At 32.7% G+C, this 16,114-nt stretch overlaps 2 protein-coding genes across 3 annotated transcripts; one reads left to right on the top strand and one right to left on the bottom strand.

The window, feature by feature from the left end:
• The first annotated feature begins 18 nt into the window (after window positions 1-18).
• On the top strand, window positions 19-6,467 carry LOC144842877 (flavin-containing monooxygenase 5-like). Its single transcript, XM_078699451.1, has 10 exons — window positions 19-86; window positions 627-817; window positions 1,126-1,295; window positions 1,694-1,852; window positions 2,133-2,259; window positions 2,928-3,098; window positions 3,474-3,732; window positions 4,016-4,201; window positions 4,381-4,514; window positions 5,071-6,467. Exons 2-10 carry the CDS (start codon window positions 636-638, stop codon window positions 5,246-5,248), a joined length of 1,566 nt encoding a protein of 521 aa, XP_078555577.1. The 5' UTR covers window positions 19-86; window positions 627-635; the 3' UTR covers window positions 5,249-6,467.
• Window positions 6,468-6,525: 58 nt separating this feature from the next.
• Window positions 6,526-16,113, bottom strand: LOC144842167 (uncharacterized). 2 transcript variants are annotated; one of them, XM_078698566.1, is made up of 18 exons: window positions 15,978-16,113; window positions 15,360-15,401; window positions 15,092-15,165; window positions 14,886-14,954; window positions 14,717-14,804; window positions 13,503-13,647; window positions 11,864-11,929; window positions 11,211-11,337; window positions 10,851-10,950; window positions 10,518-10,576; window positions 10,342-10,406; window positions 9,775-9,909; window positions 9,103-9,145; window positions 8,800-8,914; window positions 8,468-8,555; window positions 8,223-8,292; window positions 7,654-7,757; window positions 6,526-7,492 (listed from the first exon to the last, which is right to left on the bottom strand). In XM_078698566.1, the coding sequence occupies exons 1-18, from the start codon at window positions 16,075-16,077 to the stop codon at window positions 7,375-7,377; spliced, it is 1,608 nt and encodes a 535-aa protein (XP_078554692.1). In that variant the 5' UTR covers window positions 16,078-16,113; the 3' UTR covers window positions 6,526-7,374. The 2 variants fall into 2 exon arrangements, with proteins under 2 accessions (XP_078554692.1, XP_078554693.1); XM_078698567.1 differs by lacking the exon at window positions 13,503-13,647 and adding an exon at window positions 12,584-12,707.
• Window position 16,114: the final 1 nt, after the last annotated feature.

Genomic DNA, 16,114 nt, shown 5'->3' with positions numbered 1-16,114 from the left:
TTTTGTTGACTTTTTCTCTTGTGACACACGGTGACGGTGTACTGTACTCTCTTGCAAGATCTTTTGATAACCAAATAACCAAGTGTGTAAGTGTTTATTTGTTTAGAATGTACACTCTACAATATATATTTATCGTACACATACTATATAATACGAACTTTAGCCAGGGAGTTATTAAAAACATGATTCCCGGAGTAGCTAGGCCTTTAATAGCCTAATAAGCCAAGCAAAATGAGTAGGCCTATGCACACACACTGCTGCAGCCTGATCTTTTCTTATCTTTTCTTTGATGTATTATTGTTCTAGCGAATCTGCACGTAGGCCTTTACAGAGGTACAAAATAAAGATCTAGGTCCAGAAAATAATAATAGATAGGTCTAGAAAATAATGGATGACACTGGCTGTTTGCAATGAAAAAGGTTGATGCTCCTGTTGTCGGCACACAGGGAAATATACTATAGGCACATAGTTGACTGTGCCGATAGAAAACTTAATTCATACATAGACACACGTCAGCCATGCCGATAGAAAATAATGGTGATTATACTGTATTATATTCTATGGTCTACCGATTGACACCCAATTGACCATGCCGATAGCCACTTTAATTCTATAAATCTTTTCAGAGGTCTAAAATGGTAAAACATCAGAGTGAGGCAGATGTGTGTGTGATAGGAGCAGGAATATCTGGCCTTGCGACAGCTAAGTGTTTGAAGGAAAAGGGATTTAAGGTTGTTATCCTTGAGCAGACGGAGCTGATTGGTGGACTGTGGTGCTATAGAGATCACGGTTATGGCGTTATGAGGTTTACTCACATGTACGTTAAAAAGCGATTGCGCAACATCTATGATCTGAGGGCGGATCCAAAGGGGCCCAGCCGGCCTGGAACCCCCTAAATTTTGCAAATTGTAATGCAAAAGATAGGACGTACATAAAATTAAGCTCAGCGCTTCATTTCACCATTTTTAGGCCCTTTTTTTGACCATTATATTGGACTTATTTCTGTTCCTTTTACTTAACCAGTCAGTTAATTGTATTGTAATATTTATAGTTTTTTTCTTTTAATATACAAAACAATGATCTATTGCAATTAATATGCTATTTTTATCATTTTATTTTATATAGAAATGTTTCAAAACACAATTACTCATTTTCTGATTTTCCCTTCCCGGAGGATGTACCAGATTTCCCTCATAATCGGGATATGGCTCAGTATATCAATGACTATGTTGTCAACTTTGGCCTTGATAAGTTAATTCATTTTAACACCAAGGTTGACAGAGTTGAAAGATCAGGTATGTTTGTCTAATCGAATCGTTAGGAATCGAATATTAATTACATATGTACTGTATAATGTATTTATGTTAAGCTCTGTCTATATTATCAAACTAGTTTGACAAAAAATGTGTGATGTGCCCAAATATGGTAGTGATATGCCCAAATATGATAGTAGTGGTATGCCCAAATATGGTAGTGGTATGACATCATGTCCATATATGGGCACATCACATCTTTTTGTCACATAAAGTTTGATAGTGTAGACAGAGCTTTAGTTTATGAAGGCTTTTAGCTTTATAAAGGAAAGTTTAGTTGGCTCAGCCATGTTTTTTCTGTTTTGAGTGGGTTGCAGCAGAATATTCAGTAATAATTTAATTTTATTATTATTATATGTATGCAAATGATCTTTTTGAAGGAGATGGTTGGAAGATAGCAGCAACCAAAACTGAAAAAGGCGGCAGTCATCTCTCTGTATCAGAAGAAATAATCTATAACACCAAATACGTTGCCATTGCAACAGGGCATCATGCAGAACCAAAAAGGCCTTATTTTCCAGGACAAAACACGTTCAAAGGTAAAGGGGGGAAACTTATTGTAACAATACATAGTAACATACAGTAGTAGTACTGTATAAACAATTTTCTATATTTTAACACTCAACACTGTTTTGCACTAGATAAGTTTTCATTGTTTTTAAACTAAACAAACTTAGATACAAAGTAACATACAGTACTGTATAATAAACAAATTTGCAATATTTAACTGCCTGCTGTTTTGCACCAAAATCAGTTTTCATATTTCATACACAGACACACGTTTTAATTTAAATATAATATTATCTTTATATTTTTAAGGTCAGATAATACACAGTGTCGACTATAAAGATGCAATTTCTAATGGTTTTACCGGTAAACGAGTCGTAATCGTTGGTATCGGCAACAGCGCTGTTGATGCTGCTGTAGATTGCGCAACAACTGGCAGGTAAAGTGATTATATTGAATAATTTATTGCTATTTTTAGCAGATTGCTAATTATCAGTAATCCTCTGAAGGTTCCATCAAAGTTTATTCATTCAATTCTGTCTTTTGCTATATGTTCTTGGGTTTTTTTTCTCCGACATAATCAACTTTGTCTTTTTAGTCTTCCGTCCATAGCAAATTGTAAAAACGTTTTGTCTATTTCGTGCCTAGCGTACCTGGATAAACCGACAATAGCCCTTTTTCCTCGAAGAGCGAGATATAACTCAAAAAGTAGAAATGTTAATTAAACAAATTGTAAAAACGCTTTATTTTGAAATAAAACTGGCAGGTAAAGTGATTATATTGAATAATTTATTGCTATTTTTAGCAGATTGCTAATTATCAGTAATCCTCTGAAGGTTCCATAAAAGTTTATTCATTCAATTCTGTCTTTTGCTATATGTTCTTGGGTTTTCTTTCTCCGACATAATCAACTTTGTCTTTTTAGTCTTCCGTCCATAGCAAATTGTAAAAACGTTTTGTCTATTTCGTGCCTAGCGTACCTGGATAAACCGACAATAGCCCTTTTTCCTCAAAGAGCGAGATATAACTCGAAAAGTAGAAATGTTAATTAAACAAATTGTAAAAACGCTTTATTTTGAAAAATAAACTTTTCCATTTTTGTTTCAGATGTAAACAAGTGGTTATAAGCACTCGGTCAGGAGCATGGGTCATCCCTAACTACATATTCGGACTTCCAACTGACCACTACGCTTCGCGGCTCTTCTTATGGTTACCATGGAAACTTTCCAACTTTATTTTTGAGAAAGTTGTATCCATAATTACTGGATCACCAGAAAAGTATGCCAACTTCTGCATTTGAAAATATTTCTAGATACAGTATCAGATAACATTAACACAAAGATGAGTCTATGGATTTATGTGAATAGTGTCTAAGATAGAATGTAGCACAGTCAACTCTCCCAATATACCTTGGGCTGGCCTAATATGTCTGGTTTTCTGGTAAGTCTAGGTATTCAGAATGTGTTTTTAATTGGTAAAAATTAATTTGGAACATCTTGGAAGAAAAGTCTGGTTTTGGGAGAATGTTCAGTTTCAGAAAGTCCGGTTTGGGGAGAGTTGACAGTATGATAAAGTTCACTTATTACAATTATTAATACTTTTTATATAAATTATCCTATCGGAATTAATATATAATATATAATTTATTTTTAGATGGAAACTAAACCCAAAGATGAAAATCTTACAAACACAGCCGACTGTTAGTCCAACTCTTATACATCACATCCAGCGAGGGAACATTCAAATTAAACCTAACATTACCAAGATTGACGGTTCTACAGTACACTTTACAGACGGAACGTCCATCGACACGGATTGTATTGTGTACTGTACAGGATACAGTATAAGTCTACCGTTTCTTGACGAAGATATAAAGAGGGATATATTGGATGATGAAACTAACCAAATCACGGTGATTTTCACTTTAATAGTTTTTTCATGTCATTATGTACTGCTCTGTGACATTTTAATTTAAAACTATTTAACTATGTTACACTTATTTTATCATTCTAAAGCTCTGTCCACACTATCAAACTAGTTTGACAAAAAAAGTGTGATGTACCCAATGGTAGTGATATGCCCAAATATGGTAGTGATATGACATCATCATGTCCATGGGCACATCACATTTTGTTGTCACATAAAGTTTGATAGTGTAGAGAGAGCTTAGCAAGGTTTTTTTCTTTTTATTGCAGCTATATAAGAATGTGTTTTCACCAAGGGTTGGAAGTTCGTTGGCGTTCATTGGTTTTGTACAGCCAGCTTCTGGAGGAATTCTGACCATGTCCGAAACACAAGCGATGTGGTTCACCCAGCTGTGTCGGCAAAAGGTCAAGTTACCGAGTCCGAAACAAATGCAAAAAGCAATAAAAGAAGAAAATGTAATATTATAGCATATTTTTGTTTATTTTAGCTAATTTTATTTTTAAAAAAACTGCTACATTTTAATGCTCGTTGATTTTGTACCATTGTGAGGCTCATTGAGTAGTAATGGTAGTGTGAGCAGTATTTCTTATTATTTTGTTGATTTATTGGTTTATTCTTGACGTTTCATCTTCAGGAAGACAATGAAGGACGTTACTACAAGTCTGCCCGACACACAATTCAGAAAGATCCGATTCTATACAACGACGAAATAGCAAGCCTTATCGGTTCAAAACCACAGTTATGGAGACATCCAACTATGGCTATTAGGTTTGTCATCGTTTTACTTTCAAATCAACAATTTTTCTTTTTGTTTTTTTGTAAAATGTAATGTACTGTAACAGAATTACCCTGAACTAAGCTTGTTTGTCCCTCTTGATTATGCTTGAGAACTCTTCATTTGCAAATGGACACAATATTAACTGATCTCTGGATAGAGATGACTAGCGATCTATGAATATTAAGTGCTGGAGATTGAAGCTGCGTAAATGTTCCTCTACTTTTCTTCTTTTTTTTTGTGGTTATCTTGTGATATTTTATTGATCATTTTTGTGTGTAAAGTGCTTAGAAACATTGTATTAGGTACTATATAAAGCTCTATCTACACTATCAAACTAGTTTCACAAACAAATGTGTGATGTACCTAAATATGGTAGTGATATCCTCAAATATGGTAGTGATATGATGTCATCGTGTCCATATATTACCTCACATTTTTTGTCACATAAAGTTTGATAGTGTAGACAGAGCTTTAGACTGCCATTATTATTATTATTATTAAATATATTATGGTCATGTTATTAATTATCATTTTTTCACTTTTTAGGTTGTTACTGAGTAGTTGCGGAGCAGCACAGTGGCGGTTGCAAGGGCCGTTCCAATGGTCTGGGGCTAGTGAGACCGTCAGAAACACACCTATAGCAAACCTTTATAAGTTCTCTACAACTTGCATATTATTACTAATTCTTTATGTTATCTACAAACTAATAACATTATTCTGTTAAGACATAATAACTACAAAACAAAGAAGTATACTTATCATAGTGCTTAAAGATGTGTTGACCCTTGAAACACAAAAAATGAAGGTCAAAATATTCTAAATTTAAATTGGCCATATCAAAGTAATATTAAAGTTATTCACTTTAAGTCGAAAATTCGAGCCAAAAACAACAAGTTTACGTAATTAACAGGTAAATTAATTTGATTACATTTCGCCTGGAAAATCGTCGCGAGCGAAAGTAAACAAAGATTTCAAACCATGAGTATGCATTATGCTAATTAGGATTGTTTACAACTCGTCACGGTTGAGAAGGTGTTTTCACACATATCGCGAGGAAGTTTTATGATTATGCATACAGAGTAGCCAAACAAGCGCATTGCATTATGAGATATGTTTTGATCGAAAACTTTGACTGGAAGTCAATAGTTATTTTTTGAACAAAAAAACGTCTGTATTTCAGTTAAATGATTTTTTTTTCGACTAATTTTTGGTGAAAGTTAATAACTAGTATGATACTTCAAAATGACCCACTTTTTTCGAAATCTTTTCTTTTTGTTGTTTTTGGAATTAGTTAAAAGGGACAATACATCTTTAAGACATAATAACTTCAAAGTATACTTATGCTGCTTTTAAACTTAAAAGTTCTCCAATTATGAATCTAAGCCAAAATTTAGGGTGGGGAGGAGGGTTTGTCAATTATATTATACTTAAATGTTTAACTTGCTGCTAAATACTGTATATCAGTATAAACAAATAAACTCGTTCACCTATGATTTTACTATTTGTAGAAATGATTGTAAAAATAAACCAGTATTTCAGATATTAGTGCAATGATAATTTACAGTAAGTTATAATAATTGATTTTAAATGTACGCTTTGAATATTATATTTTGAATTATGAAGACAAGAGTGTATCTTAAGCTCTGTCTACACTATCAAACTTTATGTGAGAACAAAATGTGCCCATATATGGACACGATGTTATATCACTACCATATTTGGGCATATCACACTTTTTTTGTCACATTAAGTTTGTGAAGACCGAGCTTGTGTGATAAGCTATAAATAAAATCACTGTAATGAATGTTTTCTGGTAGTTTGATTTTTGTCCGAGTTTATGGGGTCAATTAGTATATGTATGAAACGCCATATGTGCCAAAATATCTATCTTTTTTACTAATATTAAGTCAAAACTCCATCTAGAACCTAGAACATGACTGGAATAGTGGCAAGTCTTTTTTGCAATAAGAGAAATAAGCAATTGTAATAATGACAATAAACTCTCCTGTATTGTTTAAACATTTAATATTATTATTGCTTAAAATAGCAGTTTCTATTTTCTACAATATATTGCACAATTTTTCTTTATAACCAATTTAAAATTAAAGCACCAGTCCCCAAAGTGTGACTTAAAAATAGCTTTACAAAATCACTGTGGTGTGAATATACACTTATATATTCATGAATGTACACTACAGTATTAGCAACATTTTGTTAAATGCCTGTTCACACACATGTAAGTTAATTAGTTAACCCAAACATTTCAACATAATTATTTGTGTAAATTTATATTAATATACTACCATATAAAATACTATTAACTCTAATATACAAATTATACCCTTCATAATATTTTGTTAAAAAATGGTTTAATTTAATAATGCCCATATAAAAATACCCTTCATAATATTTTGTTCAAATAATTTACTTACATTACTATAACATCACAGTTTATTTCACCATACTAAAAATACAACTGTTCTAAATGTTGCTGCCCTCAAGTAGTTACACATGATTTTTACAAAGACTTGTCGTTAAGTATGTATTGAGTAATATGATTATTATTAAGTACATGGTTAGAGCACCGATAAAACCTTAATAATTGAATGACTGTACATGGTTAGAGCACCGATATAACCTTAATAATTAAATGACTGTACATGGTTAGAGCACCGATATAACCTTAATAATCACAGAGCACTCATATTGCCTTAATTATTGCATCACTGTACATGGTTAGAGCATCAATATGGCCGCCTTAATCATATGACTGTACATGGTTAGAGCATGGCATTATTATAAATTAAATTGAGCATGATATGATCTTAATTACTCCGCGACTGTAGATGGTTAGAGCATCGATATAGCCTCAACTATGGCAAATCCAACAGCAAAGATAAAGAAGGCAGCCATCACATACTGTAAATAATAGAACACTTCAGGTAGTTTCCAAGGTGTATGTATATTCCTGTGAATAAAAGCATAATATATAAGCTTTAGAAATCAAAGTAATTTACATATACTTAACATATTCTGGTTGCAACCAGGTTTTAGAGTAACTTTTAGAAAGTAACTAAAAAGGATCTTAGCTTGTTATTATCATTACTATGCAATAAAAACATATTTAACCTATATTTTTCTTTTCTGCTTCCCTGTATCATTAGAAAAACAAACAAACCCATCTCAATATTCAATAAGGCCGATGAAAAGAACTCCAAGATGTTGACAAAGCCCTGAAAGATAACAATCAGGTCATTCAACTCGCATAAAGTTATGTTCACACTGATCCTGGATTCAGGATAAAGTTATGTTCACACTGACCATCTGGATTCAGGATAAGGTTATGTTCACACTGACCATCTGGATTCAGGATAAAGTTATGTTCACACTGACTCTCTGGATTCAGGATAAAGTTATGTTCACACTGATCATGGATTTAGGATAAAGTTATGTTCACACTGACCCTCTGGATTCAGGATAAGGTTATGTTCACACTGACTCTGGATTCAGGATAAAGTTATGTTCACACTGGATTCAGAATAAAGTTATGTTCACACTGGATTCAGGATAAAGTTATGTTCACACTTATTCCAAAATATATTATTTTATTGTTTTATATTATCAATTATTTCAAGAAACAATATTACCGTAAATTAAATTTTTTTTTTTTAATGTCCTTATTTTGCTTTGATCCTTACCTTTGGATTTGTCATACACACAAAAAAAATGATGGCATACATCATAAGGAACACTACAGGTTGGAAAACTCTGAAAAAAAATTAACATTTTGTTTAATAATCTATTAGAAAGTCAATTTAGTTAAGCATACATTAAATTCAGATTTTTTAAATAGATATCTGTATGGTCTAACAACATGCTTAATAAATCAAATCTGAATCTAAATCTTACTATTTTGAAATGAAACAAATATTAAACAAAATACCTTGATTGTGTTACTTTGTGAAGTTTGTTAATTGCCTCATTATCAGAACTGGTCTTCTTTCCAATTGTAGCCTCCAGTACACCTCCCACTACAAAGAAATCAAACATTCAAATTTATAGACAGCATGCCATCAAGCACATCAAATGCATTGAATACATATATAACATAATAACACATACATAACAAAAAAGAATGTTTCATATTTGCATACATACTGTACATACACATGTGTTTAATATTTGCATACATACACCTGTATTTAATATTTGCATACATACACATGTGTTTCATATTTGCATACATACACATGTGTTTAATATTTGCATACATACACATGTGTTTCATTGCTGTGCCATAAGTGAGGTAGGACACTGTCACGCTTACAGCTATAAATATCTGAATAGATTCTCCAATCCAACTAAATTCTGGAAAATCCTCAAGAATTATCTGGAAATAAAATTTCATTTTTGATTGTCAACTATCAGCCTAAAATGTAATAATATTAAGCCTAAATATTGAGTTATATTATGATGGTACTGTATACACCTGAGAGCGCCTAGACGTACAGTACTAGGTAATGATGATACATCCCTCAAAATCAAAGCAAAATACAAATCAATTACAATTTTACTTACAGAAGTCAAAGGAACTGTAGCAATTTCACCATTTTCTTTTGATCTTTATCAAAAAGTAAAATAAGTCAAATTCAAAATCAAATTGAATCCATTATTAATTTATCTAATCCCAATTTTGCATTCATTAAAACATACCAAAAATTACTAATTTATTAATACATTTAACATATTCATAATGCCAAGATATCTAACACAGTATCTAATTGTTAGGCTCTGTCCACATCAAACTACTTTGACAAAAAAAAAGTGTGATGTGCCCAAATATGGTAGTGATATGCCAAAATATGTTAGATATAGAGGGTGACCTTAAACAGCATATGCTGAAAATCAAGGGGCCCTCTTGATGAGTGTGACTGTGTATATACTAATACACCGGGGTAACCCCCAACTATGCTTGTTAAGCTCTGTCTACACTATCAAACTACTTTGACAAAAAAAGTGTGATGTGCCCAAATATGGTAGTGATATGACTATATCATGTCCAGGGGCAGATTCAAGGTGGGAAAATTGTAATACAAAAGACAGGACATCAAAGTTCAGCACTTCATTTCACTATTACTTTTCAAAATCCACCACTGGTGCCCAAATATGTGAACATCATTTTTGTTTGTCACATGAAGGTTGATAGTGTAGACAGAGCTTTAAGGGTAATTTCAGAAATGACTACTTTACCTCTCTAATGAGTAGTTTGAGCATGACGACAAGACGGTTGGCAATGGATGTTGCGTTGTCTCATTAACTACGACTGAATACATCGGAGAACATTCTGAATCAGTTTGAGGTACAATACGAAGAACTGCTAGCACCCTGGTGGTCAAAATATATGTTGTTTGTAAACATTGTTATCGATGTAAATACAGTGATGTAGCGACAAGAAATAAAGTTGTGCTGTTTTCGCAAGAAAATTGAACAATCAAGCCACTGGGTTGTCAAAGGCCTCTTTAAAAAAGTTGCCAGGTTGAAACTTTACCAACCGTACTGGTGGCTACAACCCTGAAATAGGGATATTGGTGGAACCATGCAACACCAAAGACAATGAAAACAGATGCAAGAACTTCAGAAATAGTTTTTGTAGCATAAGCTACTCATTTCGTTTCCATTTTGTTTCGCTTTACTTGTCCCCCCACACTTCAACAGTACAATATATTGATACACCTCCATACTGGAGGTCACACAAACACATGACCTGACCTGACCTTGATCTATATCATTGTACAAATTGCATACTATCAAACTTACCACAGCACATTAAGCACCACGCACGTTGTCAGCGCACTAAATGAAGCCAAAAAGAAACACCTCACCTGAAAGAAGGCAAAAAAATCAGTTTTAGATGCTAATAATTGAATAATGTTACGATGTTATGGACCTATTTATACTCCAGGGTGAGGGGAAACTATAAATAAACAGCTTACCTGTTCTTTAACAGGCTCAACCTTACTGTATAAAATAGGAAGGATATTTATAACACCACCTGTTAAAGAAAAAGAAAAGAAATAAAGTATTTATCATAGTCTTAGTAGTACATATCATAATGATGTGCCCAAATATGGTAGTGTAATGGTCAAATATGGTAGTGATATGACATCACATAAAGTGTTATTAAATAGAGTAGCAGAAGCTGATTTATTTTTGTTTTGTTAAACTAGTCTGATAGTGTGAACAGAGTTTTAGACTACAGCTTCTTGTTATACTTGTGCGTTAACATATTTATTATTATAAAAACTATTTAAATTATAATAATGTACCTAAAGCAACCGTTCCCATGAGAAAGGATGAGCCTATTTTACTGAAGTCATTAGTAATGGGATTACCCACTTCAGCACCGACTCCAGTCGTGGCTATCACCTGCAATGACAACAACAACTTGACTACAACTTATTGGTCTAATTCATACACAAATTAAAATCAGAAAATCTTTGTTTATACACGGCAGATTAAAATACATGAAGAATATTTAAAACAATAGAAAAAAGTTATTTATTGAGTAAGCTAGCCTCCTATTGAGGAGACAACTTATATATAGGTCACAATTTATTGGGTCCCAAAGGTGTCCCCATAATAGGTGTTCTACTATATTGCTAACACACAATTAATAGGTTACTTACCACAGCTACCAGCACACCACCTTTGAAGAGTGTCATCACTGATATAGTGACTTTGATTAAATCTCCCAGAAACACAATACTTAAGGCTAGCAACCAGATGTAGAATGGGATTACATTCACATAATTCCTAGTAATCAAATATTATATAATCAAGTTAAATAAATGTTTATATGTATATGTACAGTTTTTGTATTTGTCGACATATAAAAACACAGTGAATTATACATAAATAAATAGAACATTGTATTGTGTTATTGTACTGGCTTATAAGATAGATTTAAACAAAAGTATTACGGTGTTTAAATATATGGGACTATATCAGTTATGAACTACACTATTAAGTGGAACTATTGTTACTATGTTACACAACTTCCTATTTAAACACTGTATTAGCTTATAACTAATGTTAACAACATCTTTGAATTGCACTGGCTTAGGCATATAAGCAATTTTGGTCAAACCAATGAAAAATGTCTTAAAATTTACTTTAACTTATCACAGATTACAACAAATAATCAATCAATCAATCAATCAATCGTTTGATTTATATAGCGCCATTCCAACATTGTTCATGGAAATTGTAGTTTGTAGTGGGTTTTTTATTGGTTTGTCTCAAGAATAAGGTACCTGTATGTGGAGGAGGGAGGACTTACTCTATTCTGAAGAGCTGTGCAAAGGCTTCACTCCCAGCCAATGAGAAACCAATAATGGCTGCCATGCTATAAAGATAAAAGAATTTTATATCTTTGAAAAAAAAGGAATACATATACATTATATCCAATCCTATGATTTGCTGAGTTTATTGTTCAAATAATTAAAACTTTAACAGTATTTACTGCTATTTCCCAAAAAAATGTTAGTCTACTGTTGTGGCATTTAGCAAGGAAAGGAACACCATATACAACATTCTTTAAAATAAAATTGTAAATTAACATTTCGCAAACTTTCCAAGACCCATTTGCCGTGTGATGCAACCTGAAGATGGCGTCATTGGAGGGCTCAAATTTCACTCTAGCAAACTACTCATTTTCTAGTAGATTTGCCATGAACTAGATGAAAATTGTAATAATAGATAATGTTTGCTGATTGTAATTTTGGAAAAATAGCAACTTTACTTTAGTCTAACAGTGTACTTTAGGTATGATCTGCTAATCTCTGTAAATTCAACTTAATCATTTGCCAAATAAAACTAGGCCTAGCAAAGATTTGATGGATAAGATTTTGTGGATAAAAAGGTAAATTTTGAGTCCTCCATGGGTAGAAATCAACTAACTACTGGCGTGGCTGTCGAATGATGCAATTACTGTTTTGCAATGCCTCGACTTAGTTTGCATAATGTTAATTTAAACAACAAACAGTACAATAAAACTCACAGAAGAAAGAACACAGATGCATCAAAGGGAATCCATAAATAATGCGGAAGGTACAATATACACATACTGTGCAGATTTATTATGTTATCACTTTCTTCGTATCTTCTAATATTACGGTTGACACCTAGGTAATGTGAACAATATTATTTTCAGTCAGTACAGTACTGTTAACGCTTAAGCTCTGTCTACACTATCAAACTAGTTTGACGAAGAAGTATGATGTGCTAAAATATGGTAGTGATATGCCCAAATATGTTAGTGATATGACATCATCATGTCCATATATGGGCACATCACATTTTTTTGTCACATAAAGTTTGATAGTATAGACAGAGTTTTATAGCATGGTATCTTTGTGAATAATGCAGCCTTGGATATCATCCATCTGCAATCAATTTTCTGTTGAATTGCAAACTACAATATTTTCTAATTAGGCCAGGGGGAAAATATTTTATGGTTCTCATCAGCTGCTTGTGTGCGAAGGGTATACAGAAGGACTACTTGGGTACCAACATTAATATGAAAAGCTTTGATGAGAACCATACAATGTATTTCCTGTGGCCTTAATGTACTATTTTTTTTTTATTTTTTTTTTATTTATTTATTTATTTTGATGAGAACCATACAATGTATTTCCTGTGGCCTAAATGTATTATTTTATTTTTTATTTTTTTTTATTTATTTATTTATTTTATTAAATTTTATATATTTTTCTTTTAATGGAAAACAAAATAACAGATACACATTTTGTTGTTGCATCATAGTTTTTAGTGCAGCATTTTTTTGGTTTAAATGTTTGTTGTAGGCATGTACAGTAGTGGTGCAAATTGACAACAAACATGCAGGAATTGTACAAAAAAACAGAAAAAAAATAAACTACTGACTACACTGTAAATAGTATATAATGCTTTGGACTTACAAATGCGAGAATAGTAGTGTATCATTGGCCGTTACCAACACTGGCGATTGAAGAAACAAATGGGCAAGGGTGTGCAGGCTAGCCGACACACTTCTCTTGGCAATAGAGGGCGCCGCAATTGCTGGATCCTCAATGGATACGATGTCTCAAAATCAAATAGAGCAGATAAATTATTATCATTATATTTTAATATTAATTGTAAATAAATTAGCACAATTTGCTTTTTATCAGCCCACATTACATTAAGTACCAATTAGCATGTGCTTCTTGTTGTTAAATTCATCTGGTGTTATAGACTATTACACCACCACCATAAACTATTACTACTCCTATACATTCCATTTTTTATGCTGGCCCCAAATTATGGCAATTTATTTCCAATTTAAACTTAGATAAAACATCAGTAAATAGCTTTAAGCGTGCATTTAAACTGTCTCTAATCTCGATAAATGGTGAGTAAATTACCACTCTACTTATTTTTTATTTATTTATTATATATCATACAATATAAACATGGCATAATTTCTTTTTGTATACTGCCTTATTTATTTATTTATTTACTTATTTATTCACTGTTTTTATGTTTATTGTAATTATTATTATTTTCTAAGGTTGCCAATTAGCTTAAAGATCTATGCTCTGCACAGATCTTAAAATATGCATCCTCCATGTACTAGGTTGTAGTATGTCGAAATGAATTGAAATTGGATTTATTGAACTATTACCTAAAAGGTAAAAGAGGATTTTGAGGCTGGCTAACCAAGAGAAGTTTTGCTCGCAAACAAGAACACCTTTGGGACTCAACCAAGTGTCCCCATTAGGGGTGTACACTGAAAACAATAGGGGTTGGCTATAGTATTAAAATATTTTCTCTTGCTTGTCCCCTTAGTAGCGGTGTCCCTTGAATAGGTGTCCCCTTAGTAGAGGTGTCCCTTGAATAGGTGTACTCTTAGTAGAGGTGTCCCTTGAATAGGTGTCCCCTTAGTAGCGGTGTCCCTTAAAGTTTGGTTCCCACTGCAGACGCAATGCAAGCTAGTTGACCAATGACAAGCGACAGTTCGAATAACCTATTGCTTGGGATTGGTCAAATCACTTTGCTACGCTTCAACCTTGCATTGCGTCCTAGTGGGAACCAAGCTTTAGAGGTGTCCCAAAGCAGGGGTTCTACTGTATTAATCAAGACTATACAATTAAGTTAAGTTAAATCCTCTTACCATCTGCAGCCTGTTCACCATTGTCATCTTCATTCTCATCGTCATCATCACTATGTAACTCATTCAATGGAACCGCCTGAAGATCTTTCTAAATATCAAAATAGTAAATGAGTACAGAGTCATACTGAAGTGTGTTGGAATGCAATTTTACAATATAATGTACACTTACTTGTGAACTATTGAGCAGATAGCATTGAGCTTTTTGAAGCAAGTCTACAAAGAAGAGAAGACCAAGAGCCTAGGGAGCAAGAAAATACAACAAATTAAGAAAAGACCAAGAGCTTATTATTAGGGAGACAAACAAATTATATCAAGCAATCAATGAAAAAAAAAATGACAGTGAACGGGTGATGATTATGATTATGACACACGTACCTGCATTACATAACCCAATAAGAATGACACAAGGAATGGCATGAACCCAGACTCCCCTGCAGTAACTGGTAATCCTAAAACAATAATTTTAAAACAATTCAACAGGTTTTATTCAAAATTAAAATTTTTATATACATACATAAAGTTTATTTTCATAAAAAACAATAAAAAAATAATATTATTTTAATGAAAAATATATCGATTCATATTAACTGCTTAACAATGCTTAAAATGGTGACAGATATATATGAAGTTATTTAATACAAACCTAATATTCCAGTCCCCAAAATGGAAGCTATGGTCACAAAATCTGCAATAACAACAAATATCAATGAAATGAAGGGTTATTTTATAATTTTGTTTAATAATAATATAATAATATATTAAATCATACTGTAAATTATAGAAACAGTGCTCATATTCGGAACATGATCTCATAATCGCATCGAGCATAGCTTATTGGCGTAAGTTCCATATTTTTTTTAGTTGTATGAAAAAATTTCTCTGCCGGGATTTGAACCTGCAACCTCTCACTTACAGGGCGAGTATCATACCACTAGACACTAATAATATATTATGTTTGCACTTCAAAGAAATGATTTGTTTTTACGACGAAAAGTATAACGTTTTTTTTAAGATAATGAATGCAAGTACTATATTATGCAAGAAGGATTTACACAGCAAATTACGCATAACAATCACCAAGACTAGAATCAAGGTCATTGCACTATGAAATGATCTAGCCTCAGCAGAGTGTGATGGAGATGTAGGTCGCGGGGAGGAGAGACACTGAGTGAGAGTGAGTAGGCTAGCTTAGTTAGTTAGGCCTGCACACGACGTAGCATCTACAAATTTAACTATAAAATGTTATTATATAGTCACTTACAACATTGTACATATATCCATATGTTTTTCCACGAATGTACATATTTATTTGATTTCTTAATTTCTCCATCTTCGGTATTTTCGTGTTTCTTGTAATCCATATTTTTCTACAATAACGTCGCGATTTTAGATTTTTTT

This window comes from Antedon bifida, chromosome 5, assembly GCF_963402885.1.
Source record: "Antedon bifida chromosome 5, ecAntBifi1.1, whole genome shotgun sequence".
Taxonomy (NCBI): domain Eukaryota; kingdom Metazoa; phylum Echinodermata; class Crinoidea; order Comatulida; family Antedonidae; genus Antedon; species Antedon bifida.
Note: the sequence above shows the minus strand (reverse complement) of the source record. Positions and strands in the feature narration are given on the sequence as shown.

Coding starts and splice junctions, on each gene's coding strand:
- LOC144842877 (XM_078699451.1), top strand. CDS start 636: ATGGTAAAACATCAGAGTGAGGCAGATGTGTGTGTGATAGGAGCAGGA. Junction 4,202..4,380: donor AAGCAATAAAAGAAGAAAAT/GTAATATTATAG, acceptor TTTCATCTTCAG/GAAGACAATGAAGGACGTTA. Junction 4,515..5,070: donor CATCCAACTATGGCTATTAG/GTTTGTCATCGT, acceptor TTCACTTTTTAG/GTTGTTACTGAGTAGTTGCG.
- LOC144842167 (XM_078698566.1), bottom strand. CDS start 16,077: ATGGATTACAAGAAACACGAAAATACCGAAGATGGAGAAATTAAGAAA. Junction 15,402..15,977: donor ATGGATATATGTACAATGTT/GTAAGTGACTAT, acceptor TTGTTATTGCAG/ATTTTGTGACCATAGCTTCC. Junction 11,338..11,863: donor GCACAGCTCTTCAGAATAGA/GTAAGTCCTCCC, acceptor TTTGATTACTAG/GAATTATGTGAATGTAATCC.